The following is a 23,443-nucleotide window of genomic DNA, read 5'->3' on the forward strand; positions in this document are numbered from 1 at the left end:
AAGGGTGAGAGTGTAACAACTTTGGGTTACTGGGATAATATTAAGGCATGTGGGCTGTCTAGAAGGTAGGGTACGTATTGAATGTGTTTTTGGCTAAAGGTTGTTTATGACCAATCTTAGGTTTTGCAACTGTGTTTTTAAAGAGTTGCAAGGCTAGGTCATCAAACTCCTTGCATGGGCGATTGTTTTTTTCCAAGAAATCTAGCTAGGTTGATTTTGTAGGTTAGAGGTAGTAGGAATTATTGGTGCAAACCCTTAAAAAATTGAAGGCACGACCTGATTGTGATAATTGGCATTAAAGCCAACAACTTTCTTTCTCGTAATAAAATCCTAGATTAATTTGGCTTCAGTTAGCTGGGCTTCCTTTGCATTTATTGGATACTTAACCTTGTGTTTAACAACGAGCCATTTTCCATGCAAAGGCTAGTCGTCAATTTTTGTTGCACTCTCATTTGTAACGTTTGTAACCATCTCCTTTGATTATGGTCTTACATTACATGAACTTGTTGCTACTTCCATCATGCTAAAGTTAGGAATATTTGCAACCACGTTAGGATCATGGCTTGTGGCATTAATCTCAATCGTACAAATCTCTAGACAAATGGCCATAGCATCCACATGTTGAACAAATCCAATGTGACCTTCATACTTTATGTGATACCAAAAGCCTTTTGAGCTGAACTCTATCAACAGGATTAGTCAAATCAATTTTGATAGAAAGCACCGGCCAACCAATCCATACATGAATCTTTGGTATACTTTGATAAGCTTCCCTAAAGATGTAGTAAGGGTAAGCAAAATAATTTCATCTATATTATTAGCAAAGGAAATATTTCTTTTGGGGTCCACATATTTTAAATAATTATATCCTTTTTTTATTTTTAAACTTTTACTACTCTCTTTTAATAATTACTCATTATTCTCATGTTGTTAGTTATATTTTATTAGTTTTATTTTTTAACTTCTAATTTTTTTCCTTTCCTTTTATTTTTATTTAAAATATGTAAAGGGGTATAAAGTGTATCTCTCTCCCCCTAATCATAATAATAAAGATACAATCTTAGGTCTAAGTGATGTCAAAACTTGAAATGAGTTTCCATATTTTGGTGAACTTGTCTCTTATAACATGAAATTCAATATTCTTTCTTAGCAACTTAAAAATCAAAGCATCATGTCAAGGTGCATATAAGCTATTAAAAAATGAGTTTACAATGGAACCATAGGTTTAAGAGGATTGTCATGTTCATATTCAATTTGAATTGGATTTTATTCTAACAAATCAATCTTTAGACGTTTAAGGTTAAAAACTTTGTTGCATAATTTTTTTTTTAATTTTGATCGTCCAAAGATACTAGAGCTGAACTATTAATCAAACTTGTAGAAAAAGTAAAATCTTTGAACTAAGCCTAATGCATCCATCTCTCCTTTTAATTAATTTGAATTGTGTAATGGAGGGATGCTCTAGACATTTTCATGATCATCATTAGGGAGAAAAGGGAAAAAAAAAAAAAGAGGCCATAAATTCAAATATTTCTCCCTAGTATTTTTAACAAAATTAATAAATTAATATTTATTGATTCCAATAAATCATCATCAATTGAGTATATTAGAGAATGTAATCTTAATATTTCTCGTAATAAAAATATAAAATGAACCTCACACCCTGAAAGTGACCATATATTATACTAATATATTAAAATAATAAAAATATATACTATTATATAACACAAAAAACAAAATTAGAAAATTAGAAAATAAAAAAATAAAAAAACTCTGTTCTGGCTCCTTTCTCTTCTCTCTTCCATCGTTTCGTAAGTTAACATCTCCTCCACCTTGCACGAGCTTCCACCACCGTCATCGCCGTCGTTGACAATCTCCGCCGCCATGCCTACACCGTCCGCATCCTCCGATCCAATCCTTGACCGCCTCGCCTCGTCCGATTGCGCGGTGAAATTCAAAGCCATCCGCGAGGTGAAGAACCACATCATCGGAAACCGAACGAAGAAGCACTCCTACATCAAGCTTGGGGCCGTCCCCGTCGTCGCCGCCGCACTCGCCGACTCCGACCCCAACCTCATTGTCCAATCCGCCGCCGCGCTCGGCAGCTTCGCCTGTGGCGTCGACGACGGCGTCCGCGCCGTCCTCGACGCCGGAGCTTTTCCTCGTTTGATCGGGCTCCTCTCCGCTCATGACGAGAAGGTGAATTCAAATGTTCAATTGTTTGCAACAGTTTTTTTATAACTTTTTTAATGTTTGGTTTGTCGGAAAATTGACCCATGCTGTGATCAGTGCTATTGGTTTAAGTTTTAGAAAGAAAATGAAACGTGGATTGTTTGATTCATGATTTGTTTGGTATTTTCTTCGTCGTAATCCAATGAAACTGAAAATTATAACTCTTAACTGTTACGATTATTTTTCGTTTCAAAATAGGTAATCTCTCTGCCACGTGCTTTTTTGGAATTCAATTACCTTTTCTGGAGTTTAGTTATGGTTTTGGTAATATGATTTATGCTTCCCTGTTCTTGTTCGATGCTATAAATGTTGGACTATTTTTATGTATTTATTTTTCCTCCTACTGATTTGTGAAAAAGGATGTAGTCTTGGAATTATTCGATGTTTTTGTTTAGTAATGAGTTATTGATGTATTCTATCTTGTCTGTGGTTAGAATGCTTATTGGTGTTTGGTATACTTGTTACTCGTGTGGTCATGCCACGGAGAAGAATTTTTACATTTTCTCAGTGATTGAGACTTGGGATTAGGGAAATGTGGCGTGGTAATGGAAGCAAAAACTGAAGCAGTAGAGTAATGGCAGTACTTTGTTAGAAAGATGTAAATAGGAAATGTTGACTTCATTAGTTCGTTATTTATTATTTTTCTCTTTTTTAATGCTATTTTCATTTGGAATGCTATTTAATTGCCTGTTCTCTCGTTATCAGGTTGTGGATGCTGCTGCTCGTTCTTTACGAATGATTTATCAATCAATGCTAGCTCCAAAGTATGACTTTTTTCAAGAGGAAAACATGCAATTTCTTCTTTCATTATTGAAAAGTGAGAATGAAAATCTTACTGGGCTAGGTGCTGGCATTGTTATTCATTCTTGCAAGACAATTGGCGAACAAAACATATTATGCCATGCTGGTGTTTTAGAGAAACTTACTAGCCTTCTTGAAGGTTCTCTAAGTCAGCGAGATGCTAGTCTAGAGTCCTTAGCTGCAATTATTAGAGACAACCCAGTGTCTGTCTCTGAATTTGTGGAACTTCATAGTGGAAGAGCTTTACATTCTGTAACAGAATTAACTAAAGACAGATATCCTCGAACAAGGTTACTAGCCTGCTTGTGCTTGATTTCTGTGAAGAATTCTTCGACATGCTACCTCCAAGACGTAGGAATCAAAACCAAATTGGTATACATTTTGCTTGAGCTCCTCGATGATTCTGGTCAAGTTGGAGATGAAGCTTCTTTTGCTTTCTCAAGATTAATTGCAGAGAAGGAAGATTTGCAGAAGTTAGCATTTGAGGCAAATGCTATTAATAAGTTCAACTGTCTCTTGCAAAAGCGTCCTGTACATCCTAAACGACTTGAAGGGGTATTTCTGGCCTTGGCTGATCTTTGCTCAAAATTGGAGTGCTGCAGGTCTAGTTTTCTTTCATTGCAGGTCTGTTGCTTGTGTCCATGTTTTTGTTTTATGAACACATGCATGGTTATCTTTGCTGCAAAATTGAGACATGAAAGTTATAATGAAAAAGCTTCACTCAGCCATTTTTATAGTCATTCATTATGTTTAGAGTTGTGTGTTCATTATGTTTAGAGTTGTGGGTTCTTAACTTCTTACCATTTTTATAACACTATAGGTGAGGGTGCATGAAAGGATGTAAGGTAACTAGAGGTGTATGGTTGGAGAAATGTAATAGATAATGGGGGCTGGATGCAAATTAAGAATCCTGAAAGTAATAGGCTTGCCAGTAACCTTTTCCATATTTTTTTCCTGCTCTCCTTTTCTTGTGGCATCTTTTCATTTTGGAGTATTTGTGTTTGCATGCAGTTTCTTGCATGTCTTTATGTATTGCATTTGTTTTCTAGAACAATATTAGTTTAACTGAAATAATTTTTAATTTATTTAGCTCATATTATTTTCTTACTAGAAGCAACATTTGCTCAGGCTGTGTATGGGATTTTACATGTAAATATACTTTTGCTGATATATTCAGATGTAAAAGTATTTCAGCAGAAACAACTTATTAGGGATATCATTTTTATTTTATGAACCATTAAGTTGATTGATTACCTTGCAAGTGGCAACTCAATTACTAATTGTTATGTGTATCCCAAAGTCTGCCATACAACAACAACAACAACAAAGCCTTGTCCCACTAGGTGAATCCCAAAGTCTGGCATAAATATTGAAATTTTAGCACCCCTATAAATGGACTGTTGACAAAGTGTCATGGTGCTTGCTTTAATTATTTATAGGTGTTAATGAATTTGGACATTTATTGTTGTTGACATAATGTTCTATACCACTCCATGTTCCCATTTATGAACATGCTTGAATCAGTGCTAAGCCGTATTTCTTCCTGATAGATGACCAGAGCCAATTCTGGTGTTTCTTCTCAATCTCAAAATGAATGAAGTTATAATAAGGCTTGCACCAATAAACTATGTATGGATAAAGTTATAATAAGACTTGCACCAGTAAACTATGTTTTCAGATCCCAAGTTCACTTTCAACTTCTAATACATTTTTGTGTTACAGGTCTTAAACCTGGTAGTTGATGCCTTAACTCATGAGGATGCCAGTGTACGCACTGCAGCTTGCATTTGCTTAAGAAGTGTCTCTCGCTCAATCAAGGTCTGTTAAATGAGATGACATCTGACACTTGAAGTGTTTTATGCTATTGTTATGTAAAATTTAATTCTCATAAAACTCTGTTCAGAATTTGAGTGCAGGTCGTTTTATGAATGAAAGGGTTGTTTTTCCTCTGGTTCAGCTTCTCTCTGATCTTTCTACTTCTGTCCAGGTATTTCAATTGCATCTATAATTTTTAATTTTCTGATTATGTTACATTGAGTAATTTCTAGGTTTGGAAAAGGAACATGCCTATCATACTAAAGAGTGGGCTTCTAAACTTTAGAAATTGAGGGGTACATAGAAAAAAAAATTTGAATTATCTGTTCCTTCCATAAATTTATGTGACTATGTGTATACCATTGTGATGATAACTCTGATGCTATTCTGTATTGATCTAAATTTGAAATATTTATGTTGTCCCTTAAACATAAAAAAAGGCTGTGTTACAAGAAGCACTGCATATTAAATGAGGTTATCTCAAAGGGATATGTTATCCTATTGTTGATCACTATTATAAGCTTACCTGTTATTTCACCCATATTGTATGTTGCACTTGAAGGATATGAGGTTATCACAAGGGCAATAGTATATGTTATCATATTATTAATCATAATTTGAAGCTTGCCTTTAATTAGACTCAATTCATAAATCATAATGACCTCTTCTACCTAAGACTTTATGTTGGGAAAATATTATATTGATTAATTGTAATTAAACAGATGTGGCCTCATAAATTTTCTTGAAGTTTGGTAAGGCAGACCTTTCTGTTTTATCTTCCAGGTTGCAGCCCTTGGTGCCATCAGCAATATAGTGGTTGACTTTATGCCACATAAATCAACATTCATACAATGTGGGGGCATTAAAGAGCTTGTGCAATTGACGAAGTCGATGGATTCATCTTTAAGGCTTAATGCTGTATGGGCCTTGAGGAACATGGTATTCCTGGCAGATAAGATATGCAAGGAAGGAATTTTCGTGGAGTTAACAGCATCTTCAATGGCTAGCCTTATCTGTGGTATTTATTGGCACTTTGGATTTTTTCTATTCTGTTAGTACCCATTTCCAAAAAAGTTGCCCTTGATTGTGTATACTTTGCAGATCCTGAGCCTTCTGTTCAAGAACAAGCTCTGGCCCTTGTTCGCAATTTTGTTGATGGATGTGTGTACTCAGTTGAACATGCTTTTGCTGAAGATGGTATCATACTAGATGCTGTTGGAAGACAATTACAAAAATCTTCAAAAATTGAAATTGGGATACAGGTTGGAGTTAAGTTTTGAAATTAATTATTTTTGTATAGAATGATGATATAGAACTCCAACAACAACAACAACAACGCCTTATCCCACTAGGTGGGGTCGGCTACATGGATCAACTTCCGCCATAATGTTCTATCAAGTACCATACTTCTATCCAAACCATTAATTTCGAGATCCTTTTTGATAACCTCTCTTATAGTCTTTTTGGGTCTTCCTCTGCCTCGAATTGTTTGTCTTCTCTCCATCTGGTCTACTCTCCTCACTACAGAGTCTACCGGTCTTCTCTCTACATGCCCAAACCACCTAAGTCTATTTTCCACCATCTTCTCTACAATAGGCGCTACTCCAACCCTCTCTCTAATAGCTTCGTTTCTAATTTTATCCTGTCGAGTCTTACCACACATCCACCGCAACATCCTCATCTCCGCTACACCTACTTTATTCTCATGTTGGCTCTTGACCGCCCAACATTCTGTTCCGTACAAAATCGCCGGTCTTACCGCAGTCCGATAAAACTTTCCCTTTAGCTTGATCGGTACCTTTGCATCACATAACACCCCCGATGCTTTTCTCCATTTCATCCATCCTGCTTGAATGCGATGATTCACATCCCCGTCAATTTCCCCATCATCCTGTATTACAGACCCAAGATATTTAAACCGTGTGACTTGAGGGATAATATGGTCTCCTATTTTCACCTCTGAGTTAGAAACCCTCCTTCTTTTGTTGAACTTACATTCCATATACTCCGATTTGCTTCTGGTTAGGCGAAAGCCATGTGTTTCTAGAGCCATGATGATATAGAACTCCACACTCTAAAAATCATTCTGAGTTGTTTATTTATTATGTCTTTTGGTTTTATTTTCCATGCAGGGGATGTATGTTCTCAACAATATTGCTAGTGGCAATGAGTTTCATAAGGAAGCAGTAATGCAGCTACTATTCCCTCAAGATGAGAATGGGTCTCACTCTTTCTTTGAGCAGTTTTTGCAGAGTCATGACAGTCGCTTACGCACAGCTGCAGTTTGGGTCATAGTAAACCTCACTTTTCCAGCTAGTCCTGGTGCATTTGGTCGGATTGTAAATCTGCGTAGTTTTGGCATTGTTTCTCGAATAAAGAAGATGTCCAATGATTCTTGCATGGATGTGAAGGTCCTTTAATCTTCATCCTTAATCTTTTATGTTCTGTACTATTAAGTAGTTTGTTTTGTAAATGTTCTTCTATTGATGCAGCTTCGTGCAAGACTTGCACTTGGGCAGATTCTTACTTTTGGTGATAGTCAAATGCAATAAAATTCTCTGTTCCAAGTCCTTTGGCTACAGACAAAGTCTCAAGATAGGGGATATTGATAGAATTTATTTCTCGTGTTCACTCTTTGTATACAATGTGTCTCCTGCCTTCTGCATCAGCTTTCAATGTGGTATGTTTCAACAGATGTTCTTCAATGTTTTTTTCCCTTTCACCTAGCATTGTTTGCCATACCCGGTACTAGTTTACCAATATTATGTGTTTCCCCTGAAGTTTCTTGACTAAAGGGTATTGCTGTTCTAATGTATCAAATTGCTGTTCTTTTGGTTTTGTTTGCAGGTGTATCAATTTGCTTTAGTTTATCTTTGAGTAAACTCCTAAGTTTGTCTTCCATAGATTCCGGTGTGACCTCATAAGCCCTCCGAAGATTTTTGTCAATATATTCCCTCAAAAGATCTTAAAATGTCACCACATGACCAATGGTGATACAAAAAAGACAAATTTGGTTACTGTTTTAGATTTTTGAATAGATTATTTCGGTGACAAAAATCTTTAGAGGACTTATGTGGTAACACATTAGTCTTTTGAGAACCAATGTAGGGGTTTACTCTTCTTTTAACCTGTCAGAGCAGTGTGAGAGCATTTTGGTTCTGTAAGCACTCTTGACCAGGTTATGTTACCCTCAAAATCTCATTTTTCTTACTCTTGTGTACAATATGTATTAATTTTTGTAAATCAGATGATCATAGACTCAGTAGATTTACAGGCTTTAGTGTTGTAAGATATGAGTAGTAAATGTCAATTTTAGAACTGAGTTTCAATTTAATTCTGGCATTGATGCGTGCCTTCTAATTTTCATTTTTTTTATTCTAGTTTATGAATTACTTGATCTACGGTTAGTAAAGCTCGTAGCTCACTTAGTTTCGACAATGTTTCTCATGAATGTTATATGCCAATACTTTGTATAAGAACAATTTCTTAAGGAAGCTTAGTCTTATTTTCAAAGTATTTCCTCAATTTAGAAAGAAAAGTTCATAAATATTTATCGGGGGATGACCATGACAATGATGGTGATCATGGAGGTAGTGGCTATATTTGGTGAGCGTGCAGGGACAAGTCATGAATGGTATGCTTTCTTTTTATTATTATTTTTACTTTTTGCATTCTGTTCTTGAATTTGGAAAAGAGGGGCCCCACCCCACCCACTCCAATCCCTCAGAACGTTTTTACGTCTCAAAGGGCTTGAAAATATTTCGCAATTATGTTGTGTTGAGCATATTCTGTTCAGCTGCAAGCACATGACATGTACAGATTGTACATAACAAATTGGCCATTGAACTGAGAATGAAGCCTCATTTCAGCCATTGCCAAAAAGGCAGAATAAGCTACTTTTTGTTCATTCATCATTTTCTTCCGTCGTATTGGTTTTGTCCCAATAGCAGACATACTGATAGGATAGGACTGTTTTTTATTTTTTATTTTCAAATAGCATATTGATAGGACTGTTAATACCCAAATTTTGCTTCCTGGAATTGTTGTCGATGTAAAATGGGTTGTATTTTGAGTTTCTTTTTCGTTCTTTTTTTCTTTTTTGATTGCTTGAGTTTCTTTTTATGATGGAAGTTTGTGCTCAATCCATTGAAACGGACTGAATTGAAAAAAATAAAAAAAACATTTAGACGGGAAAATAAATTACAATGGAGTACAAAAATGATACCCTCTCATTTTCCATAAGTTACAAATAATTACTATGATATATTGGTTTTTTGGTCCATCAGTGATGGAATGTTTGACGCCACCATTTATGGCCATGTCGGTTACTTGGTTTGGATTGGGTTGTCATGGAAAAAGCAAATTCAATTTTGCATTGAGTATTTATACTTTTTTTATATATAAAAAAATCGTGCATAGTTTCATCTGAGAAACTTTAAAAATTTAGTCAACAATTGACGCTGAGTATGGGTAGGATTCAATTTTAGGACCTTGACTATATTAATCTGTGGCAGTGTTTCCTGGCTGAAATGGCTGGCGCAAATCGATATCCTAATTTTTTTTAGCATATATTGAACGAAAATACTAGTTCTGATTGTCATACTAATTTTGAGGTTGCAGTAACTCCCCAAAAATCCATTTCAGAAAAGAAATATTTAAAAAGGTAATGATATACAACTATACATACAAACCATGGCTATTTTATTGGCATATATGGGAAATTGAATCGATAGGGAAACATGAAATCTGCTATATTTCTTCTTTTTTCTTGGCATGTAATTTTAAAAACATGAACTGAATTTTTGAATTACAAAAATTATACATAAAGTTAAAATCTACTAATATGTACTTATAAATAATTTTATTCATAAAAATTTAAATTATTTAATTAACAAAATATATATTTAAGGACTAATTTTACCAACTATATGTATATTTAGCATAAAAAATAATTAGATAATGTATTTTTATCCATAGAAAAGAAATTATATGTGGAATCACATGTGCATGCCATTGTATTGTTGTGATCACATGTTATTTAATAAAAATATTTAAAATTAAATAAATAAAAATGATATTTAGTTTTTGAAATGAAAAATAATTTAATATAAATTAAAGTATATAAAGTAATAATTATTTTAAAATAAATAGTATATATCAATAGATGAAATTTATATTAAAAAAGTATTTGAAAATATCTTCTATGTCATTAAGTATTTTATTAATTAGTTCCGTCGTTAATTTTATCAAACACTTCAAATTAAACCAGTTAACTTATCCACTATCAACTTCAGCCTAATTTTTACCAAACATTTCCTTAATTAAGTAAAACAATCTTACAAGTCAATCAAATGTTACAAGTTAATTGAAATCACCTTTAATACACTAAGCCACTATCCCTTATGATATGTAAGATCACTTTCAAAGAATTCGGAAGCTGACATGGCTTATGATTGGCCTAAAATTCATCTGAAACTAGCGATATATAATGGATTGTGTATTTAACAAGGTACAAATATATACATAATTTACATAACGTAAAACTGAGAATCCTATCAAAGGAAAATGACACAAATGACAATTTTGGAAACAAAACAGATTGATATTGAAACAAAAAATATACCTAGACTAGGAAGAGGTTGAAGACAGAAAGTAAAAATTTGAGATGAATTATCAGCCAATCTTTTCTGTGTTTGTGTCATCTGAGGGCCATATTACTGTCTCCATGAGCCGTTCCCTCATTAACTCCAAGTTTTCATCAGAGATTTCTTGATATATCTCAGCATGATTACATTTCTGCACAAAATGATAGAGATGAAGAATGGTTATAAACATAAGACATCTTCACAAAATATTTTGCATGCTTAGGATATCTGAGAGAGAGTTATTGAATTCTATTACCTTGACCCATTTTCCATAAAGGTGAAGCCGAGTTACCATCACTCTTTCAGCAAGCTCTTGTTGCTCCTATCAAATGGGAAGATATATGACATCATTGGCAATGCCATGATGTAACACGTTATGAAAATTACATCAAGTAAATCATATTTTCATATGAAATTTGAAAATGATCAATTATGTGAATAAAATAGGGTGTAATTGTGTAACGGTGTTAAATTTAGACATGAAAGTCAGAGGAATGAATGGAGATATAGCAAGACTGAATAGCATATTATAGTATGCTTTGAGTAATTGGTAAGAAATTATTCCCTGCATTTATATGACTGAATTGTTTTCAGCATTGAGAAAAGACCATAACATGCTTATAATTAAGGATGGATTTTTTTTCAAATCAGTGTGTTGAAAAAACATTGTGTCGCAGTTTGACAGTCCTTAACATTTGGCATAAGAAGAAAATAAACAGAAGTAGCTTGTCATAACAACACTTGAGCTTCATATGTTAAAATAATAAATAATAAAAGCAATGTTTTCAACACAATTTGTTGGAAATTCCACATTAGCGATATGGCTAAAATAGTATTAGAAGTAAGGAGCATCCTTCACCCTATGAACTAGATTTTGGTTTTTTTTTTTGGTCGGCCAAATAGAGCAAATATATTATAAAAGGGGTACCACTGGTACCAAGATACAAATCACTGAATTCTACTAGGACAAGACTGATTTTATTAAGTTCATACTTGAAAAGGGGAATGATGGACACCCTCTCTGATAGAAGGAAGGGGTATAAGTATAACCGATCAAAACTAATAAATAAGCCCTTCAGTTTATTTATTTTTCTTAATAAATGATTCACTATAAAAATAATTATTTTAGGGAATATGTCAGAGATAATTACTCCTTTTTTTTTTTGTAAAAAGGAAGAAACAGAAATTTACAGATGGATTGAAGATCAATGTATATGTCAAGTATAAATGGATTAAATAGAAAAGGCACTTGAAATTTTGAGTATAGTAATTTGTTTACAGAAGCCAGAATAACATGCTTTATGTGTTTACTGAAAATTTTCAACAAATGAAATAACTAACTAGGACAAAAAGACTACCTTCCCAAGGGATCGAATAAAACGTTTCCCATCTGCTGGTTTGTTTGAAGCAACAAAACTGCCAACAAAGAAAAACACAACAAACAATTATCTAAATAATTATGAAATAGATATTGAATCACCATATTCTAGTTTAGTAATCATACTGAACTATTTAAATTGCTCAAATTTCCTCAACAATCGCTAATTACTGGCAAGTTTAGAGAGAGAAAAAAATATTCAATGAGTTCAAGTTATATACGTAACAGATTCAGGGTCATTTGGTTTGGTTTTTGTTTTCAGTTGACATTTTTAACTAATAATTGAAAAAAGTCACATTGTTTTATTCATTTTTTTATCAGTACTTTGTTTTATTCTATTTCATATTTTCAAGAATTTCCAAAGGAAATAAAGAAAAAAACAAAATATTGTTTTCACCACTTGGTTCACAACATCAAGTAAAAATAAGGTGATTTTGGGTAATTAACTAATTGTAATTAATAAATGAAAACATACTAACTAAAAATGAAAACAAAACCAAATGCACTCTAAACCTGAGACTTCATAGAAAACATCATTTCAAACTAAAATAACTACAAGGGGCATATAATTTTTTGTTGAAACATTCTTCCTGTATTTAATAGAGACTTAACTTACTTATAGAACCACGTGTATTTAGGTGGATTCATCTCATACAACTGATGAAGAACAGTCCTCACAGCCTTGTATGTGAAATAGTTGAGCATTTGCTGTTTCCAAAGATGAGATCAGTTAGATTTGCATACAACACTTAGTGCATTAGTATCATAGCAGACAGATTGGTGACGATTAGAGGCAGATATGTCAAAAAAATTCATATTCACATTCAATATAAAAGACTCATAATGAGTGAAAATGATCCTCCTCTTATTTAGGAATGCAAGCTGGTTTTGTAATTTGTAGTGTTGTACTATTTGCATGAGTTCATTTATTGACGAGCTAGTTCGAAAATTATTGTAGCGAATGTCAACATTACCGATAATATTTAAAAGGAAACAGCTCTTATCTTTGTAATGGAGAGAATTTCAAAGCAGCATTTTTGAGAAAATAAGCATATGCATGTTAAGATTGAAACTGAAGAAAAACGGAAGGATACTGCCACATTTCTCACATACAATTTGAAATCTTTATTATTATATATCTATGCTACTCTTTCAGGTACCTCTTGTTCCTTCTTAACATATTTCATAATGAGCTAAAAAATGTTGCATGATTCCATATGATGTAAGCAAGAAAAGGAAAGGGACTCATGATAAAATTGTGTAGAGGGTAAATAATTTTAGAGCTTCCAAGGACTCCTATTGCAAGCTATAACTTACAATAATCTAACAAATGGCATCTTTTCCATAATGATACAATTTTCAAAAGCTCTGCTTAAATGTCTTAGAAATTAGAATTAGAATATGTTACAAAGCACAGACTCCTTAAAAAGAGTAAAACAAAGCAAATGTTAAGAATAAAACTATAACCAAATAAAAAAGGTGTTATTAAGGCTATGTTTGATTTTCATTGGGAGATCTCCAACGTCCATTCAAAAAGTAAAACTAAAAAATGTCTCTTAGTGTGATTTTCAGTTAAATCCGATTGTAAACTGAGCTTTGTCTCAATTTTTTCTTAAAACATTGAAATGAAAGAAAAAGAAGGGTTACTTAGCAATCTCAGTTTGTAAAATGAATTCATTCTAACCTAAGTTTACAAACTTTAATCAAAACATGCACTAAAACATCGGATCTAAGTCTTTTTGCTATTTATTTTTATAATCACAACTTTTCAACCACAAGATATTAAACACGTTACCGCTTTAACATCTTCAAAAGTGTCCTCATATTGTCCTCCAAGTTCATTAACAATGGTCACTCTCCTATCCTTGCGCTGCCTCTTGCAACTTTTGCTAACAAAGAGCCTCCACTCTCTTCCAGGATCAACAAATGAACTGCTCAACTTCATGGTCCCACCACCATGCTTCACCAAATTATGCTTCCTTCCCATCAAATTCTTGCACAAAACATCTCCACCACTCTTGAGATTAACACTAGTTGTTGGGAGAGCATCAACACACAAACAAGGGCCAGTGTGAGAGTCCATCACTGATGAACCCACAACAGATAGAGCACCCACCATTCTCTCACTCACAAACCCAACCTCAACAAAACAACACAAAAAAACTCTCCGAAACACACAACTAAGGTTGAAAATTGCCTCAAGAGACAATGGAACTTTATATTAAGTAGAGAGATACCCTTTAACACAAACAACACCAAGGGAGGAATAGCAATAGAGGGTGTCCAAAAAGATTGGAAATTGAAGAAGCAGTTGTGGTCAAAGACGCATGCAGTGTTTGTGGGAAGGTTGAACAAGAGAAAGAGGAGGAGGCTTTTGGGTGCAAGGAAAAGTAAACTAGGAACTATAGAGGGTCAGATTTTTGAAGGGTGTGAGTGAATCTTAACCTTACAATTTTTTGAGGTTCAAATTTGTCCAACAGAAAAAAGAAAAAAGTGAAGGATTCTACTTGACAATGGAATCTTTTTGGATTTTCACACACACGTTTTGGAATTATTTTAGATAAATTAAATTGATTTTAACTAAAATTGAGTCTAAACTCTAAAAGTAACATGATTTATCTTTGATTTTCTTTTTAAAAGTAAATTAGTATAAGATGATCAATTTTTGTGTTAGAAAAGTTTGTTGATGAGAGCTTCCCTGTCAAGTATGTTATTATCCTCCATAGGACTCAAATCTTAGATACTATTACCTAAGAAATCAAAATACAATTTTAGAACAGAAATAACTTTTAAAAATTTATTAATTTTGTTGGTGACTAAATCATATATTAAAAGGACAAAAATCATATTTTCAAAAACTAAATGACTGATTTCATTTCATCAATTTAAAAATACGAATTAAAAGTAAATTTAACCGAAAATATTAAAAAAAAAACATTTTTTCCATTTATAATCTAACAACAAATAGTACACATACCAAATTCGTCAACCGAAGTTACCTGTGTGTGGGGGGAGTTGATTTGATGAGTTTGGTGAAAGTGAAGCCACGTGGTTGTGAATCTTTGTCGCCCTTGAAATTTGTAACACATGTTAGATGCAGCATGAATGAACATGAGTGACAAGTGTCCCATTCCAACCACCCTCAATGCACCTTCCACATGTGTTTCTCCTTTTCCCACTTCTGGGTTCCAAGTTCCCAACTCAACCAATGTAGCTCAAATTTTGGATCCCATTTACATTTCCCATTGCTCTTTTGGTAACCAAATTTCATGTACAACATAAAATTCTAGATATGCAGGTGTTATTACAAAACATGTGAATTAATTGACGTCAAAGAATTATTTTAATTTAATCAGAGATTTTAAGTTCAAATCTTGATCAGTATAATCTTATTTGATTTGAAAAACATTACTTATAATAAAATATTTATGTGGTAAAAAAAATATGCAAGCATAATAAGCTTGTAAATTTTATAATTTTTTCAACTTAGACAGTTATTTAATGGTGTTTTATTAAAGTATAAAATAATAAATAAATTTATTGTAGGACAAAGAATAGTGATTAAAATAGAATTGAGTCACATTTTAAATTTTAGTTCCAGTTTAATCCTTCATTTAAAAAAAATTCACTTTATTCGCTTAAAGTGTCTTGTGTTACCAATTTTTTTGCATTAACAATGTTTATTTTAAATAACGTAACATTTTGTTTTATAATTTGTCATGCGTTATCAAAATAATGAAATATATAAATCGAAGAAAATATTTAATAAGATTCTCCCAGTGTCAAATAAAAAAGTACTAACTATTAATATATTTTTTTCATCAACTTACGATCCCCCGAGTGTGATACTTGTGATTTTTTAAACATGTAGAAAGTAATTTAGTAATATGTTTTCTTATAGTATATATAGTACAGTAAGTAAATAAGATGAGGAATGTAGAAAAATCATAATTGATAACACCGATATTTTGTTATATTTGCACAAAATATAACTATTTTCCTTATAAAATATTTTTGAGGTGGCAGAGTAGACTATTCCACTCCATTGTCAGCCCTTTAGAGGAAAAAAAAGATGACTATTTATCAATTTTTAAAAGTAAGATAGGGGTGTCAACTTGTCTCATTTTAAGATAAATTAGTGAAATTGCTTGCTTAAATAACATAAAATATAAAAAATATATATATAAAAAATTACAAATTTTTAAAAATATGAAAGTGTGAATGAGAGTATGATGAATTAAAAAATTAGTAATTCATTAAGGTCGGTTTAGTGACCAGGGTTTAGATAATTGATGAATTGTGTGTTGTGGAAAATTAGTTGTAAAAAAAGATGTGTAAATATTTTGCTTTGTCGTTGCTATCTGCACCCCATAAATTTCCACTTGCACCTCCATAATTTATAATATTCCATACCCTTCCCATTTTATAAGTTATTGTTTGATCCTTTTTCCTCCTACAGTCGTCCTTAACAGCTCTCGTGCTTCCATCTGTATCTCCATCTCCATTGGTGTCTCTCTTCCTCTGTCATTCTCTGACTCATTGTATGAAGTAGAAAAAAAAAACAAAGTTGTGAATTACAGGTCATTTTCTTTTAATAGAAATACATGTTTGACGTGATTTTTTTATTTGATTATTTTCTAGAATGTCCAATCCGTAACACAAACATTGGTGTACCCTTTCAGATTACTTGATCCAGAATTAGCATAGATTAGTTCCAAATTTGCAAATCTGAAAACGTATACCAAGCTTTTTGTGTTACGAAATCATCAGTCCATAACTTATGTATCGTTATTTCGGATTAAATAATGCAGACAACATAATATTTTTCAGATTACTTAATCCATAATTTGCAAACACAACGTTTTGGATTAACATTTATGTAAATCTACATAATTTGCAAACCTAGTGGGCTTTGTGTTCTGGATTTACACATCAACACTTGAAGCTTTTATCAATTGGCATACAAGACAAACATTGATAAGTCCCTCACAATCCCACCTGTCTTTTTTCCTTTTGCTTGGTGTCTCTCACTCCCTTTGACCATTGTTCCTTCTGTTTAAAATGTAATTGGAACAACATCTTCTGAAAAGTGTGGTGGTAGGCATTGCAACAACAAGTGGGTCACAGGGACAGCTAAGGGCATTTTTGCCCATTCATATGCGGTGCATGTGAAAATTTATTGGGTGCAGAAGTATCTACCTTTTGCATCCTAACCCGAGAAGTTCATAAATGAAGTTGGGTCTGGTTTGTTAGCCCAATCCATTTTACTTAAAGCACTTTCAGGTTGTCCATTTCAATTTTAGACTGAGGCTAAAATTTCACAAGCTTCTTTGATGATAACATTTTTTTAAAATAAAAAATTAATAAATATTAAATTCAATTTAAAACATTGTTTAATACTAATATATAATATATAATTTATATTATTTATACATATAAATTGTACACAAATGTGCATATATTTATGAAAAAATATTTTTAAAACACACCTTTATATAATTAAATCAAAAAAAATTCTCTCTCCTATCTGACCAGCATTAAATTTTTATTTACATATTAAAGGAACTAAATCAAATTAATATAAAAATGTTGAATATGAAAATAAACGCATCTTTTTTTTTTTTTACAGCAAAATAAACGTAACTAAACAGTTCCTTTTATAACTTTTGTTAACTAATTTTTTTATTATATTATTTTATGCACTCAAATAATTATTGTGAATTTTTTTAATTAGTAATCGATATATTTTTTTATTGTAATCTCCCTTATTTTGGATATTATAATAAAAATACCAACAAAAACCCGCTCCAATTCACATTATTTTTCTGTATAAAAATTGTTAACTTTTCAAATTCATTTAAGTTAAATAATTATTATTATTATTTTAATAAATGTGAACCAATTTCTCAATAATTGTTTAACCTAGATTTCATTTTTCTTATTATTTAGATTTACTTTAGAGGAGAGAGTAAAGAGATGCAAAAAATTTAATGAAATAAAAGATGAGAAAAGAAAGAAAATTTGAAAATTTAATGCCGCTGAATTAGGAGAGAGAAACTTTTTTTTAATTCAATTATAATTACTATAGTATTCTTAAATTATTTTGAGTAAAACAAATCAGCTTGTTAATTTTTTGTCTAAATTTTATGATATTAGTTATTAATGCACTCATATATATAGATAATTTTCTCATACACTTTTCCTTTCTTTTTTAATTTTAACTGGTTTCAAATAAAAAAATCATATATATATATATATATATATATATATATATATATATATATATATATATATATATATATATATATGGGATAGAATATATATGTGTGGAGTATGGCTTGTTATATTAATAACTTTTTTTACATAACACAAATATATGAATATGTATTAATATTTATAATTATTTATTTACATTTTTAAAAAAGTATACATATGTAAACTAAAAGAAATGATTGTTAATATCATTTTATTATAAAAAGTAACAAATTTAATGATACTTTTGTGATTAAATATCTATTTAAAATTGTTTTAGTATCCATAACCTATCTTAATCCATGAAAAAAGTTGGAGTTGAATAAGGAAGAGCATCTCTAATGAAAAAAATTAATTGGATTTTTTAAGTTATTTTTTTAATTCCTACAGTGATAATATGTTATTGTAAAAAATTTATACATAATTTTATTTTAATAATAAGAAAATAAAAAAACTTATATTTTTATATTTTTATTTTTATTTAATTATAATTTAATTATGATACTTTTATATATCAGATAAATATTTTTTTATTAATTCTTTTAGAAGATATAAATCTCATTTCTAAATGTTTTTTTCTTAATACATAAATTTATTTCAATGTAAAAGAAACTTGAAGAAGTAAAAAAAAAAAACATAGTTTCTTCATTTGAGAAATCCATCATCATCATGAGATGCGATTGGATATATGCAACTTAAATAACATTGGGTATACGAAACGAAGAGCATTTACATTCATACAGAGAGGGAAGCAGCGAAACCAAGACAAAAGTGGCATCCTTGTTGTTCGCTTCAAATTCAATGTTCTACAGAGGGTACCACTCTTTCTACCTCCTTTTTCCCCTTTCTTCGCTACAAATCTTAGGTTTAATTCATAATCTCACATATTGGATATCTTCTCTTCTTTTCTTTTCTGTTCTGTTTAATTCTCGTTATGACGTATGGAAATTTTCATTTAATTTGTCAAAGTCTTGAAACCTTAACAATTTTCGTTATCTTTTTTAATTTTACGAATTCTGAATTATCTTCGAACTGGGTGAGGACGAAATCTGAACTATCTTAAAACAAAATAAATAATTGGAATTATTAGAAGTAAAACCCTAAATAAATAGAAAAAGATGTGTTGTCCACTATCCCCCTAATATCTAGTCTAAAACAGAACATCTAAGAGTAGGTTTATATAAGAAAGTTGAGAGGATGGAAGCAATTGGCTTGCTGTTAGTTGTAGGCTTGTGGTTACATGTTATTAGTCGTTTGTGGGCATCTGCGAAAGAGTTTTAGTAGTTGAATGCTGGTAAACCTTGTACAATATTTTAGTTTCTGGGGATACTATGCATGCATTTATATTTAATCTGTGTATCATTATTTGAGTAATTAAATGAAATTAAGGGCAGTTTGGGTGAAAGAACTGTCTGGATTTGGTGTTAATCCTTGTGTTTGTTTGTGCTTCATATTCAATGAGAATAACTATTATTAAAGGTCTTGTGTAGCTTTGGTGTTGATCTTTGTGTTTGTTGATGCTTCAATATAGATGTTTAGTCCCTGTTTGGTCTTAAGGAAATGTTCTCTGTTTTCATTTATTATTTTCACTAATAATTACAATCTTCCATCTTGTTTTCAGAAAAATCTTTGAAAACTGGAAACAAGTGAAAACAATGTGGATTTTTTGTAGTCGGTGAAAATTGAAAACCCTTAAACCAGATAAGTCCTTGGCAACTTAAGCTAGTTGATCCTCTAATTTAGACTGGTTATGATAATAACCTCTGTAGGAGTTGGGTGAAAGAAAAGATTCTTATTGATTGAAGGTTATTGAACAGAACAAGGGGAAGAATTCTTGTCCAATGATTTCCCCTTTCTTACATATTTTTTTATGCTCTTAATGTCTCTTCCATCTTTATTCTCCCTTATTTGGCTAACTAGTCCCCTCTAATTAACTAACAGCTCTAACTTTCCCTAACTATTTCCCTCTCCCTTATATCATAACAATAACATGCACTCTGAAATTCAATCTTGTCATCTAGGTAGAAATTGGGGATTCCCCTTGCATGAGAATTCCTACTAGTCATCTCCCCCTTGAGTTTGGACAATCTCCCTGTCCTAAGCCATGTCTTCATCTTCAGGCAAGAATGCAAGATCATAACTCCCATACCTTTTTCTGGGCATTTGTCCACAGGGCCAAATGGCTGGCCACAATGAAAAACATCTTCCTTGGCTTTTGACATACTCCTCATAGGGAAGCTGTCAAGCTCCAGTTTCTTGGTGGAAAGGTGCTTGTGGTGCTGGACTTTGCTGCTGACTAAGTCGAAGCTATATTCTCACCTTGCACACTCATCTAAGAAATGGGTTGGACCAAAGGTGCTCCTGATTGGCCAGGACAATTAATCAAGCTATTTAAGCTTACTGGAGTGGTTCCCCCAAGTGAAACATTGCTCCCTCCACCATGATAACGAAAATCAGCATCTGTGGGTCAAAATTGCAAACCCACCATCCCTTGTATAGTATGTAACTCCTCAACAGCCTCTATAGAACCATAGCCATGTTCATAAATACATCTGTGGGCATGGGGCATGGGTCTGATTCTACACTTCATGTCTTAGCCTCCAGCCACCATAGAAATACCTTCATAACTGTTTCTCTGATGAGGTCAAAATGTGCACCACCAATGCTTCGAATTCTTCAATTTACTCCAGAGCCTATTTACCTTTCATTTGTGTTTCATACACATTTCCAATACATCCAATCCCACCACCATAATGCTGGATGAGCTCGGAAATAAGTCCTTCCAATGTCAATTCTGGTGTTTTCTTCTGTAAGAATGGTAAACAGTGTGCTACCCTTCATACTGATGAAATCCATCTGAATCTTTGAAGGCTTGACCTTGCAGACCTGTTGCACTTAAAAAGCTGAGAGTTGTATTTGCTCCACAATTAGTTGCTTCTACATCCACTTTCCCAGCATCTGTTTGTTGCTATTAATTTGCTCCACACTCTTCTTGATCTCCAAAAGCTGAGAGTTGTATTTGCTGGTCACCCACTTTAAGAACTCCACTGAATTCTCCAAGGCTTTCATTTGTGACCCCACTTGTTGATCCCCAGGTTGGCCCAATTGATAGAAACCTCTGGAGTTGGTGAAAGAAAAGGTGATTCTTATTTATTTAGTGAAGCTGAACAGAACAAGGAGAAAGAATTCACCTTCAAGGGTTTTTCCCACTTACAATTTTTCTATTTCTTTGAATGCCCCTTCTGTCCGTTTTCTCCCTTATTTATTTAACTAATCCTCTATAGCTAACTGACTAGCTGTCCCTAATTAATTTCCCTTTCCCTTCAATCTCAAAAGCTTAATAGATAGCATATTAATCAACTGCTGTGTTTTGTGGCACAATCATGTCCGTGCATGCATTGTGTTGCATTTTAACAAATTGGCCATTGTGATTTGAAATGGTGTCAAATTACTGTCCCATTGCGGCATCTCATTTTGGGTAATTTTTTTTGTTTTTTATTTTTGAGCATTTATGTATGTAGTATAAAAAATGTATTTTTTGTTCATAATCTTTGGTACAGTAGTCAACTACTTCATCCTACTATTTACTATCCTGCTATAGCTTTGGAATGGTCACTCTGTGCAGCTATCCAAAATTGATAAATTAGAATAAAACTAGACTGACATTTGGGTGGATGACTACTGTTAAGGTTACAGTTGACTCATGAGAAAGAGGTTCTTGAGTTCTTTTATGTTTATGGGTGAATATTGCAGTAAATTTGCCGATGGTGGTGATGGGCGTGAAATGGCTGCAAAACGCCAGCGCACTGTTGATCCAGGATCTTCATTCTATGGTGCTTCCACGGGTTCCAATTTTATGTACAATCCATCTCCTTACGGATATGTCAGCCAACCTCCTCCTCCTCCACCTTTTCCTGTTGTTCGACTGCGTGGCCTTCCTTTTGATTGTACTGAAACTGATGTGGCTGAGTTCTTCCATGGGCTAGACATAGTCGATGTCCTTTTTGTTCACAAAGGTGGCAAGTTCACTGGGGAAGGCTTCTGTGTTCTGGGGTATCCTCTTCAAGTTGACTTTGCTCTTCAAAGAAACAGGCAGAACATGGGTAGAAGATATGTTGAAGTTTTCAGAAGTAAGAGGCAGGAATACTACAAGGCAATTGCAAATGAGGTTTCAGATGCTCGAGGTGGTTCACCTCGTCGAAGTGCTTCCCGGGCTAAATCATATGATGAAGGAAAAGAATCAGCTGAGCACACCGGGGTGTTGCGACTAAGGGGATTGCCATTTTCTGCAAGTAAGGATGACATAATGGAATTCTTCAAGGATTTTGGGCTGCCAGAGGATTCTATTCATATTATAATGAATTCAGAGGGAAGACCTTCTGGGGAGGCTTATGCAGAATTCGAAAGTGCTGAAGATTCAAAAGCAGCAATGATAAAGGATAGGATGACACTTGGCAGTCGCTACATAGAGTTATTTCCTTCATCACACGGTGAGATGGAAGAAGCAATTTCAAGAGGACGATGATTCCTTGGTGGGATCTCTGATTTTCTCTTCTGTAGTTATACTTGTTAGCTTGATCTTATAATTAAAGATTTTGGTCAAGGATATATTTTGTTGCTGTATTTGTTTTAGGATCAATATATTTTTTTAATATGCAGATGAGAAAAATGAGCAGCTGCTAAGATTGAATTATGTGGATTTATTTATTTTTGGTCGTCCAGCATCATTTTTTCTTCTGACTTGTTTATTTAGGATGCAAAAAAAGAATTATATATAATGTTATGGTGCCTTAGTGCAATGAGTGAGATTTGGCAGGGTGGCACCGAAGCAAGTTGTTTAGGTCTGGCTTTTGATTTTCTTAGCATGGTTCTAATGCTGCGGCTTACTAAGAATGGGTAGGTGAATATTTATTGATTAGGCAAATACTGCAGCTTACTTGGTGCTTTACGAAACAAAAGTTTAACGTATTCATCAAGTGTTGCTAATACTTATATGCTCTCTAGTCTCAATGGAGCTTGAGCCATGTTTTATTTCTAAGTATTTGCAAATTTGTTAGGCCTTTTGAGAAATATTTATGAATTAAATCAACTGATTACATGCAGTACTGTCTCTAATCTCCAATGTCATTTCTAAGAAAATATTGATGAATGTTTTCTTAGTATATAGTATGTTCTTTTTTAAAAATTATTGTTCATTTAAAACTCAAGATAAGAAGATTTAACGATGTCAAAAGGGAAGGGTGAATTATAGTTAGGAGCTTGGGGTTGACGTGTGCATTACTTTACAATTAGCCATTGAAACGACTAATTTGCTCTTTAT

General features: G+C 32.8%; 3 protein-coding genes across 4 annotated transcripts; 2 read left to right on the top strand and 1 right to left on the bottom strand.

The window, feature by feature from the left end:
• The first annotated feature begins 1,450 nt into the window (after positions 1 to 1,450).
• On the top strand, positions 1,451 to 8,182 carry LOC100799170 (armadillo repeat-containing protein 8). 2 transcript variants are annotated; one of them, XR_005889715.1, is made up of 9 exons: positions 1,452 to 2,199; positions 2,938 to 3,657; positions 4,756 to 4,851; positions 4,937 to 5,020; positions 5,632 to 5,866; positions 5,950 to 6,110; positions 6,981 to 7,259; positions 7,341 to 7,528; positions 7,696 to 8,182. XR_005889715.1 is itself a non-coding variant. In XM_041012092.1 (8 exons), exons 1-8 carry the CDS (start codon positions 1,885 to 1,887, stop codon positions 7,398 to 7,400), a joined length of 1,950 nt encoding a protein of 649 aa, XP_040868026.1. In that variant the 5' UTR covers positions 1,451 to 1,884; the 3' UTR covers positions 7,401 to 7,513. The 2 variants fall into 2 exon arrangements, 1 of the variants encoding a protein (XP_040868026.1); XM_041012092.1 differs by lacking the exon at positions 7,696 to 8,182 and having other exon boundaries at positions 1,451 to 2,199; positions 7,341 to 7,513.
• Positions 8,183 to 10,281: 2,099 nt separating this feature from the next.
• Positions 10,282 to 14,043, bottom strand: LOC100526969 (RbcX domain-containing protein). Its single transcript, NM_001249711.2, has 5 exons — positions 13,667 to 14,043; positions 12,488 to 12,579; positions 11,852 to 11,909; positions 10,750 to 10,815; positions 10,282 to 10,644 (listed from the first exon to the last, which is right to left on the bottom strand). The coding sequence occupies exons 1-5, from the start codon at positions 13,988 to 13,990 to the stop codon at positions 10,522 to 10,524; spliced, it is 663 nt and encodes a 220-aa protein (NP_001236640.2). The 5' UTR covers positions 13,991 to 14,043; the 3' UTR covers positions 10,282 to 10,521.
• A 4,695-nt stretch (positions 14,044 to 18,738) lies between these two features.
• Positions 18,739 to 22,892, top strand: LOC100805177 (G-rich sequence factor 1-like). The gene is made up of 2 exons (NM_001253010.3): positions 18,739 to 18,938; positions 21,877 to 22,892. Exons 1-2 carry the CDS (start codon positions 18,925 to 18,927, stop codon positions 22,646 to 22,648), a joined length of 786 nt encoding a protein of 261 aa, NP_001239939.1. The 5' UTR covers positions 18,739 to 18,924; the 3' UTR covers positions 22,649 to 22,892.
• The last annotated feature ends 551 nt before the right edge of the window (positions 22,893 to 23,443 follow it).

This window comes from Glycine max, chromosome 18 (assembly GCF_000004515.6).
Source record: "Glycine max cultivar Williams 82 chromosome 18, Glycine_max_v4.0, whole genome shotgun sequence".
NCBI classification, from domain to species: Eukaryota; Viridiplantae; Streptophyta; class Magnoliopsida; order Fabales; family Fabaceae; genus Glycine; species Glycine max.